At 43.2% G+C, this 11,197-nt stretch overlaps 1 protein-coding gene across 1 annotated transcript; it reads right to left on the bottom strand.

Moving 5' to 3' along the window:
* Positions 1 to 1,938: 1,938 nt before the first annotated feature.
* Positions 1,939 to 5,924, bottom strand: EIF1 (eukaryotic translation initiation factor 1). The gene is made up of 4 exons (XM_042476157.1): positions 5,711 to 5,924; positions 3,253 to 3,416; positions 2,911 to 3,012; positions 1,939 to 2,651 (listed from the first exon to the last, which is right to left on the bottom strand). Exons 1-4 carry the CDS (start codon positions 5,739 to 5,741, stop codon positions 2,607 to 2,609), a joined length of 342 nt encoding a protein of 113 aa, XP_042332091.1. The 5' UTR covers positions 5,742 to 5,924; the 3' UTR covers positions 1,939 to 2,606.
* Between the last annotated feature and the right edge of the window lie 5,273 nt (positions 5,925 to 11,197).

The following is an 11,197-nucleotide window of genomic DNA, read 5'->3' as shown; positions in this document are numbered from 1 at the left end:
ACCATTTCACTATGCCATTGCATTTAATGGAACTGGAGCTCATGGATTTTGGTATCCAAGGGGGCTTATGGAACCAGACCCCAGCGGATACTAAGGGCACACTTTATTTTCAGACCTGAAGGATTAAACTGTTCCTTCTCCTAGGAAGTTGTTGTTCGCCTTCAAGTTGTTTCTGACTTATGGAGAGCCTACGTGACACTATAATGGGGTTTTCTTGGCAAGATTTGTTCAAAGGTTTGCCATTGCCTTCCCCTGAGATTGAGAGAGTATGACTTGCCCAAGGCCACTCTGTGGGTTTCATGGCTGAGGTGGGAATTGAACCTTGGTCTCGAGTCCTAGTCCAACACTCAGAACTCGAGTCGATCTGAACCCATGGTGACCTTACAGATGAGACATCTCCAAGACTCTTTGTCCTTTACTGCCCTGCTCAGTTCCTGCAGTCATACCTGTGACCTCTTTCAGAGTCCATCCATCAAGTACTTTATGTCATCTTCCTCTCTTTCTACTTCCCTCTACCTTTCCTAGCATTATTTTTTTTCCCTAATGAGTTGTGCCTTCTCATGTGCCCAGAGGACAACCTCAGTTTAGCCATCTTGGCTTCCAGAGGGATTTCTGGTTTTATCTGTTGTGGGACCCATTTGCTTGGTGGTTACTCCAGGTAAAAACCTGAAGCCAATGCATAAGCTATGAGAGCCTCTTGAATTTCTGAAGACTCTTGCTTTCTCACTTTGTTAGTGGTGAAACAAATTAAAAATCTATTAAGTAACATAGCAAGTTGGCTGCTCCGAAATCAATGAATTTAGTAGTGTTTTAGACAGAGCTGCATTTTCCCTGATAAATAAGTGTATAGTTTGTATGTACTTCTTGGATCAGGTTTATCACCAGAGCCCAAGTGTCAGAGAATGATCAGTATGAACTTCACATGGGGCTGCAGGATGCCTGTTGAGAATCATCCAGCATGAGTGTTAAAAAATTGTATTGCATGTGTTCTACCCATGTTCTTGTATTTTAAAAGCAGTAGCTCCCTCAACAAAGGAACTCTTTCAGGACCTTTCATTCTCACATCTTTCACAGCTGGTGTGACCAATTCTTCCTGTTCAGTAACAACCAAAGAACTAGATTACAATTGGTTTAGTAAACCACTGCAAAATTTAAATCCCTTTAACTTACTGGAGACCAATACCAGTTTCATTACCAGCCATTTGCTTCCAATACCTTAAGACTTCCAAATTATGCAAAATCCCTCTTATATTAATCAGTAAGTCCCAGGTAACTTAACTGATTCTATATATTTATACACACCCCGTTCTGCTATTTATCAACTACTGTCAATAGCATATAGTGTTAGCAGTCACCACCTGCCCTGCCAGTAAGTTCTTTTCAAATTTACTGAGCTTAAGTGAATTAGGACATTGACTCAGACCACCATCCAAGAATGTTTCAACCACAAATGAATTTATTTTAGCTAGTATGAAGCATAAATTCCAAGTGTATGTTCTGAGTACAACAATTACTTTGAAAGAACTCCTTACATGAGTATCTTAGCCTTCAATACAGCTAACATCCTGATGTATTGCCACACCAAAGCCTAGTCTGGATCACACAAACTAAATGCTGACTTAATGGTGCTGTAAGCTATCAACCCTGTAGTTGCATAGTTGCATCACAATGTTGAAGATGCTGATGTTAACAGGATAAGCCTCATGGTCAAGAGCAGTACACCTGGCCCCACTATCCCAGGTGTCAAAATGCTGGCCTGAAGCTCTCCCTTCTATGAGGAGTTACCAGCTCTAGAAAATAAACAGTAGGCATTATACTGCTCTGGAGACAGCCACCCCTTAAGGGGAACAGGGAAAAGCTATTTGTGAACTACTTAAGCTGATCAAAAGCGCATCGTCTTTTAGCTTTTAACAGGGTATTGAAAGCACAAGGCAAGTGTTTCAGAAAATCATTTTTATTTAAATAACTGTTTAAATACATTACACAGAACATCAGGACTCAAACCAAGACATCTGTTGCTTCACAGGGCTGTTAGTTGCTAAAGCAGTGCTTTGCAAAGACATCCTATTTAAAAACTGTTCCCTTCAATCTGAGCCTGCTATTGGTGTATCTGGTTTCATCACCTCAGTGCCTGTCCCAAGGGGTTTTTGACTTCCACATCCCCTAATACCTTTGAGGGGAGATTCCTTCAGATATGCCAAGGTAGTTCAGACTGTACCTGCCTTTTGATACTTGGTTGTCACAGTTCATTTAAGACAGACACTGCTAGTTGTTGTCCTGAATATAACAGAGGTGTTTTAAAACATTGGACAAGTCCCCAGCAGAGCCAGAACAGCCATGGGCCTTCTAAAAGAAATGTCTTGTGCAGAATAAGCTTCTGGCTTGACACCACAAGTGTGTCTGGTTTAAATGAGGGACAGCAAGACAACACAATGTGGGCTCTTGTCAGTTTATTACATTGCTGAATTACACTAGTCCAATCTAAAAGGAACCTGATGAGATTACATTATGCAAGATGGCTTGTTTTAAACTAGCGGTGCGGGACACAAGGAATTTCTCATTGTAGGGATGTTTTCTCCCTTGAGACTTCGGTGACCCACAGGCACTTAAAACCCATGGACCTTCAGCTGGTCGTCTTTAGCCAAGCCAATCTGTAGAAAGAAAAAAGAAAGAAAAGTGTTATCATGGTTTCGAGCACCAGATAATGCAGACTGGACAACTAATGTTTTCATACTTAATACCACAACAATGCAAGATAAAGGAACTACTGCACAGCATATGTTCTTGGCTTCACATCAATTGCTACAATGGAGCCTAAAACTACATAACCTAATTTCTGCTCACTAGTTAAAAATCAACAGGAATGTGTTAAGCAAGCAAGAACTTTAAAGGACAACCTAGAGCACTTACCTCAATGAGGAACTGACATATGTTCTTCCGCTGGTCCCCCTGAAGCTGAATCACCTCTCCATACTCAGGATGCTCAATCACAGTGCCATTGCAGGCAAACTTCTACAGAGACAAAAAAAGAACCAAGCATTCAGATTTGAACAGATGCTTTGGACTTTTTTGTTTACCACATTGCTAAACAGATTATCCCCAAGTATCAAAGCTGTACATAAATGTGCTCAGGTAACTGCAAAACAGACTGATTTTGATAAATGAAGGTATCTCTTTCCCCAACATTTTATGCTTGACTTACTGTAGTTTTAGTGCTTTTAGGAATTAGCGTAAGCTCCACAACCCACTCACCTTCTTGAAGGCCTTCACCAGTTTCTTTTTATCATAATCATCGGCAATGCCTTGGACAGTGGTGAGGGTTTTTCTGCCGTTTCTCTGCTGGATCCTTATATGGATGTAGTCCTCAGTCCCAGCAGGAAGTAAATCATCACCCTTACTTGCATCAGCAAAGGGGTCTGAAAGGAGGAAGGAAGAAGGTTGAAATGCAAGGTTCAGCCATGCCCAAACAGATGGCGCCAGCCTTATCCTTTCCTGGTGCTCACAAGCCACAAACAACACAGGAAGGCTTTGTTTCCCTATTTCACAGAGATGGCCAACAATGGCTCCTCCCACACACAACCAACATCACAGTCCAATTCTGAGTTTATATTGTTCTCATCAAGTGTTTACCCCAATATTACCATCTTGGCTAGCAGACTCCAAGAAATCAAAGACGTAGCCATATTAGTCTGGAAAACCAGTCTGCAAAGGGATCTCGCGGCACCTTTGAGACTAACAAAGATAGAGAAACTAGCAGCATGAGGTTTTGTAGACTTGAGCTTACTTCTTCAGATGCAGAGGGTGGATCAGAGTCCAGAGGCAGACCTATATAAACCAGATGTGCATAAGTCTGTCTCTGTACTCTCCAATCCACCCTATGCATGTGAGGAAATAGGCTCAAGCCTACCAAACCTCATACTACCACCTCCTTCCTTTCTGTTAGTCTCAAATGGGCTGAGAAGATCGCCTCGCAGCCTCCAAGAAAGCCCATAACACACAACATACCAAGGTACTCCTCTCCCTCCCAGCTGGGGACTGCATCTCCCATGCGATTGACTCTAAGGCTGATGGGAAATGCAGTCCTGCAACATCTGGAAAGCCGAGGGTGACCCGACACCCTCTTTTTCCAGGGCGTGCTCTACATTTTGTCCAGGAGGAATTGCAAAGTGTCCTCCATTCCGAACCCAAGAAGCCTGAATCAACACTTCTATGAGTGGGTTTTTTGGGCTATGAGAATATTCCTGATGTTTTGCCAGCGCTGTGGCCTTTCTCTCTCTGAAAATGCCAGCCACAGCCGCTGGCGAAACGTCAAGAACAGACTCTTCTAGAACATGGCCTCCTAGCTTGCAAAACCCACAAAAAACCCCGTATGGATGCCAGCAGTGAAAACCTTCGACTCCACATTCATAGGAGTGTTCTTAGCTTCTTATTTGGTCATGCTTCCTCCATTTTGTGGCGCCTTCTCCTCCTCCTCCGCAGTGATGACGTTTGGTCACCCTGGGAAGGCCACATTCACCCTCCCTTGCTTTAGGCCTGGCTTTGTTTGCCCCCCCTCCACCATCCATTAAGGGAGGGGCTTCCCCCATTTCTTGCTGTCATCCCGTGACCCTCCCACTGCCAGGCTGACGCAACCGCCAGGAATTAGCAGCTGCGTCAGCGAGAAAGGAGAGAGAAGAGGGAACAGGCAGGAAACAAGATGGAGGCCCAACAACGAAGGCCGCGCTTCCCATATCTGAGCCACGGCCCTCCTTCCCTGCAGAGCCCCACCGTTTCCTTCCCAAGTGAGACAGCTTTAGGCAAAATACTCCCTCCCAGAATGGATGAAAGGCATCCTCTTGGTTCCTTTTCCTTGGGGAGAGGGACTACAATGAATGACAGTAGTTGCCCATAGAGAATCATTGGAGAATACTTGCCCATAGGAGAACATTGGGCAAGTAATGTTTCCCTATGGTGAAACATAGGTTCCCTATGGGCAAGTCTTCCTCTATGTTTCCCTATAGGTAAGTAATGCTTCCCTATGGACAAGTCTTCCCCAATGGGCAACTACTGTCCTTTATTCCAGCATAGCCCTCCCACAAGCGTCCTCCATTTCTCAACCTTCCTCTCCAGGAGGAATGCCAAAACGTCCTCCATTTTAAGCCCTACAAACCAGCAGGGATTCACACAGACATCCAAACGAGCGTTTCAATAGCCTCTGTTTGGTCACGTCTCCTTGTTTCTGACCCTTATCCTGGGGCTGGGTTTGGGGGGGGGGGAGAGACTTCTCTAGAGAGGGCAAAGATCGCCCTTGCCTTCCCTTTGAGGCTGAGAGAGTGTGTCTCATCCAGAGCGGGCCCAGAACTAACTCCAACTCCCAGAATCCCATAGCCTTGAGCCAGAAGAGACAAGGCTATTATGGTGCCCGGACGTCCTCCTTTTCCAGGACGCGTCCTCCATCCCAAACCCGGGAGTCCGGCCAAAACGTCCTCCATTTCCGAGGAGCAAGTGAGTCCTTTAAGCTCCTATTTGGTCCTCCTTGGCGTTGAGGACCGTATCTAAGCCAATGTCTTTTCCAGGCCCAAAATGGATCCCTCCCATCGGCGGACATTTTGTGTCTCTGAAAGCCAAGCAACGCTCTCAAAGCCCAGGATCATTGCGGCTCTCATCTCCCCCCAAACCCTCCTCGTTATCATATCCCCCGCCGCCTTCGCTTTGCCTTCCCCTTCCTCACCGAAGGAGTGGAGGTTCTGGATAGCGGACATACGACGCGTTTCGCTTCCCCTTTTTTCCGGGTCGGAGGCAACAAGGAGCAGCGGAGGAGAAGGAGTCAGAAAGAGGCGGCAACGGCGGGAAAAGAAGCGGCGATGGCAGCTCTTCTTCGACCTTAAAAACAAAATGGAGGAGGAGGGGCAAAGCAAGAAAGAGAGAGAGAGAGGCAGCAGGAAGGGCGGGGCTAAGCCGCCGACGCTTTATATACCCCACTCGGCTTTTGTGACGTCAGCGCGCAACGGGAAGGCGAGCGACGCCATTGGCTGGGAGAGGGAAAAAAACCGGGAACCATGGTTGCCGCTGGACGTCGACGTCACACTGCGTATCCTCGTCTCCTTTTTTCTCCATCCTACTGCGCATGCGCACTTTTTTGTATGTGTAGCCGGCCAGGGCAAACCGGACAAGGCTGGATTTTTTTGCTTGTGACGTCAATGGCGCTAGGAGAGGAGGAAAGGGATTGGTTGATAAGAAGCGAGAGGGGGAGGGATTTGTGGGTTGTCAATCACTCCCCGACAAAGAGGGCGGGGCGGAAGTTATGTGTTTTTTTTTAATAAAGATTGTACTGTAATAATGGCGGATTGGCCTTTGTTTCGTGTGTTTATACAGACGTTGTCCCTTAGAACTAAGTCCTGCAATATTAACAGGATAAGATTCTAATTGGTGACAGGAAATGCACTTTGTATATCCTCAGGAACACCACTGTTTCTAAAATAGACAATAAAAAGCCTTGAAATTAAAGCCAGGCCCTGAAATACAAACAGAATATGGATTTAGTTTGTGACAGGAAAAGCACTTTGTATATCCTCAGGAACACTACTGTTACCTTCTAAAATAGACACAATAAAAAGCCTTAAAATTAGAGCTGGGCCCTGAAAATATATAAAAGCATCTTTATTTCCCTCCTTCCTTTTTTTTAAATAGTTTCTTGTTGTGTTAATAACACAATAAAGACACAAAATTATTAACACAACAAACAGACACAAAACATACATACAAAGGTATTCATATAAACATCTATAGCCCAGAGATATAATACAACGTCAGCCTACTAACTAAAAGACAAAACAAAACTTGACTGACAGGATAAGATTTTAGTTGGTGAGACGAAAAGCACTCTATATTCTCAGGTGCACCAGTGTTGTTGTTGTTGTTTTAAATACACATAATAAATAGTCATAAAATTAGAGTTGGCACTGAAATCCATCAAGGTAAAATTTTAGCTGGTGGGAGAAAAAGCACTCTGTATATTCTCAGGAGTACCACATTGTTGTTGTTGCTTTTTATAAAATACAGTACATGTTATAATAAAAAGCCCACAACAAATGTGAATTGCTTGGGCCAACTGAATCACAGTCTCACGTCACACTCTCTCAGCTTCAGGAGAAGGCAATGGTAAAGCCCCTCTGAAGAAACTTGCCAAGAAAATATTGTGACAGGTTCACCTGAGGGTTGCCATAAGTCAGAAATGACTTGAAGACAAACAATATGTGATATATATACACACACACATACATAACACATCAATTGGAGTACAGTTTAGAGACCATGTTAGTCTGGAATATCAGTATGGAAAGGGATTTTGTAGCTGGTGGGAGGTGTAGATTCTCAGAAGGATCACTCTGTTCTTTAAAACACACACATGCTTTATGATAAAAAGGCAACAACGAATGCGAATTGACAAGGCCAATTGAACTGGCCTCCGTCCTGGGAAACTGGATAGTTATTACTTTTCTCACTGTATTTGCGACACACACATATGTTCTGTATGATATAATATAATACCATTGGCACTCCATATATTCACAGATTCTTTATCCATGGATTCAAAGATCCATGGTTTGAAAGATAGATAGATAGATAGATAGATAGATAGATAGATAGATAGATATTGAAAAAATTATACACACCCACACATATATATTTGAAAAAGCAAAGCCTGATTTCATATAAGGGACACCATTTTACTATGCCATTCTATTTAATGGGACTTGAGCATCCACAGATTTTGCTGTCTGCAGTGGGCCTTGGAACAAAACCTCAGCGATACCAAGGGTCCAATGTACAATATAAACATACATACATGAATCAGTGTGGTGTGGTGGTTTGCACATTGGATTAGGACACGAGGAGATCACAGTTCACATCCCCTTTCAGCCATGGAAAGCCATTATGTGACCATGTGCAACAGTGCAAGTCACACTCAGCTTTAGAGGATGGCAGTGCCAAATCCTCTGTGAAGAAACTTGACAAGAAAACCCTGCAATAGGTTTGTCTTAGAGTTGCCATAAGTAGGAAAAGATTTAAAGGCAAGTACAGTAACACTATTTATCTATATAGATATACACGCACACACAAACACACTTATCAATGGGGTTACTATTCAGGGAAATAGTTGTGTTATTCTGGAAAATCAGTATGCAAAGAGGTCTTGAAGCACCTTTGAGACTAACTGAAAGAAAGAAGCGGGTAGCATAAGCTACAACTTCTTTTGCACAGTCTCAAAGGTGATACAAGATCCCTTGGCATACTGATAACTTATCAGTGTTTGATACTCATTTCCTAGGTAATGAAGTGCCCTTTTCTTCTAGCAGAGTACTATGCAGCAGGCAAACATTCAACATGCGAAGCATATTAGTTCGTCCACATAACAGAAAAAAACTGTTGCCTCTTGAATTTCTGCTTGCAGAAATATAGGAGAGTGCCTAAACAAATAAAAAACTGGCTGATCAAATTTAGTCATGTTCTCTTGATCTCAATGCCTAACATTTTGGCATCAGTGTAATAAAAATGCTAGCTCCAGAGATACTTCTGCTAATAATCAAAACTGCAGAGGAGCCCTTATGCTCACCTATCCTTCCCTGGCATTTGTCAGATGCCGTGCAAAGTTGGTCCTTTCAATATAACCTGGATTAGAAACCTCTAATCCTGTTCCTTCAACCTGTTAATCCAGCCAGTATCTTGCTGGTTTGTGCCAATAATTCTTACAAAACAGTTGATGCTTTAACCTTGTGTCAATGATGTTTTTAAAGCTTGATCCAGACAGAGGGCAACTATTTGAACTGAGGGGAAATAGGAGTTTTATTTGTCTGGTTTACAAAACCAGGCAGATTGTAAATGCTAAGCAAAAAATTCCCATGCTTGTATAAATCTTCAGATTTATAATCTCCATTATGAAATACCATTTTGCTCAGCCGTTAGATTAGCTGCCCAAACTGGTGGACTGATGCAAGCTAGACAAATTCAACCAGAAAGTCTTAAAGTTGGGGTATGGAACCTTACACTATCAGATGCTTTGGACTGCAACTCCCATAATTGTTTACCATTGAATATACAGTACTGACTGGGGCTTCTGGGAATTGAAACATCCAAAACATCTAGACTGTCAAAGGTTCCCCATCCCTGCCTTTACTGCCCATCAGTAAAACAATGTGGAGAAATATGTTGTTTTTGTGTGACCCATGATGGAACAAGAACATACCTGTTAAAACCTGATCCTTGTTTTGTGTGGAGCGCTGAACCCCATAAGCAAGGCCTCAGATGTAAGACTCCGCTGGCTGACCTTGCACCAGATTGTCTACAAGCCATTCCACAGAGGAATGTGGCCCAGTTGGTCAATCGAGATTAAAGAATGGAATGGCTGTGTACAAGAATCTATGGGTTGGAGTAGTAATTCCACATAGGCAATTGGGGGGGGGGGGGAGTTATTATATCTGCTGACCATCTGGACTGACGGGAGGAAAGGAAGCCCTGGCGTTCCAGGATATTTTCCTGGAACGTTGTGCCATAGCATCCTGCAAACTATGCTACATGTGCTGCAAACTACTCTTGTTATATTTGGGTATGATAGACCAGGCTGGATGGGGGATATCCTGGAATAACCTTCAAGGCGGCTTAGTCTTTGTATCCTGTCCACCTCTCCAGAGGCACCTCCAGGCCAAAACATTCCTTCCAACCGGATTTTCTTCTCTTGAGATTCTTCCCTTCATCTCCTTTGCATAATAACCTCAACCCTGTTGTTTGGAATGTCTCGCAGCAGGCAGTCGGTGAAGATTGTTTACATCTGCAGGATGGCTTCAGGCTTATCCATCCTCTGCTAAGACATCATTAAAAATACAAAGAGTGCCCTACTGGATCAGATCAAAGGACCTATGTAGTCCAGCATAGGCCACCACAGTGGCCAATAAGATGGCCATACAAAAGCTTCACCCAGGATATGAGTGCAGTAACATACACACACTCTAATATTTGTATTCCCATTCTTCTGATACTGGAAATATGTAGTTGTCACACAACTAGTGGCCACTTAAGGTTGTTTCCTTCCTGAATTTGTCTAATCGGCTTTCACAGACATCCAGATTAGTGACTAAAACTATCCCTTGTCTCATGGTAGTGAATTCTATAACTCAACACTTTGCTTTGTGAACTTCCTAAATAAGACCATATTGATGCCCTATGTAGGTTTATGCCATGGTATTGTCAATGGGTCTTTTGTGACTTTATGGAGGTGGTGGATCAGATGTCACTTTATTGCACTCAGTCAGTGGCAAAAGCTCCAATGTTTTAACAGTTGCAGATAATAATAATAATAATAATAATAATAATAATAATAATAATTATTTTGACCCTTGTTACCCTAAAAGGTGTGTGTGTGGGAGACTTGGGATCCCCATCCACAGTGTCAGAGTCTCCTTGTTATGTTGGGGAAATGATTAACTCAAAAGGAGGCCTGCAAGAGTTGGGCAAGGAGGTTTTTCCACCTATGAATACCAGTACTAACTGCAGAGAGACTCTGGTTTCAATGAAAAGGGAATGTATTTAGAAATGTGCAAATGTGCATGCAAACACATAAACCAATGCAACCTTAAAAACCACCCAAGGCTAACAGAAAGAAAAGGTGTGAAAAAGGTTGGATAGTGACAATTCAGGAGTTATAGGGGGGTGATAATTAGCAGTCCTGAAGAGAGGATTCAATGGAAAGCAGTGAGTGACTCAGACAGAGCCTGGGGACTATATGGAGAGTGGAGCTCTAGTTTGTGGGCCAGAGCCTTGGTCTATAGCAGTGAACTGAACATGTATGGGGTAAATATTTATATCCCGTTTTACATCTTTGAGGGATCCTTAACGTTCCCACAGACTTGATCGTTTTCCCATGGAATGGACAATAGGATTATGGAATGACTTATGGTTTTAACTTTGGAGGAACAAAACATTAACTGGATTTGAGACAACCACTGGATAGTTGGATAGGAAAGGTGAATAGGGCCACAGCCTGGTATTTAACTGCTTTGCCATGGGACTTGCTCAGTCCTTATTGCGAGAGGATATGCAGAGAGCCTAGGGGAGAATGGAGCAATTTAAAAAAACCATTTAACTTTTATTTAGTGCTCTCTAGGTCTCCCACATGTCTTTGGGCCTGTGTGCCTTTCCTGTGTGAAACTTCCTAGTGTTA

This window comes from Sceloporus undulatus, chromosome 6, assembly GCF_019175285.1.
Source record: "Sceloporus undulatus isolate JIND9_A2432 ecotype Alabama chromosome 6, SceUnd_v1.1, whole genome shotgun sequence".
Lineage (NCBI taxonomy): Eukaryota > Metazoa > Chordata > Lepidosauria > Squamata > Phrynosomatidae > Sceloporus > Sceloporus undulatus.
The sequence above is the reverse complement of the archived record's forward strand: the minus strand, read 5'-3'. Positions and strand labels throughout refer to the sequence as shown.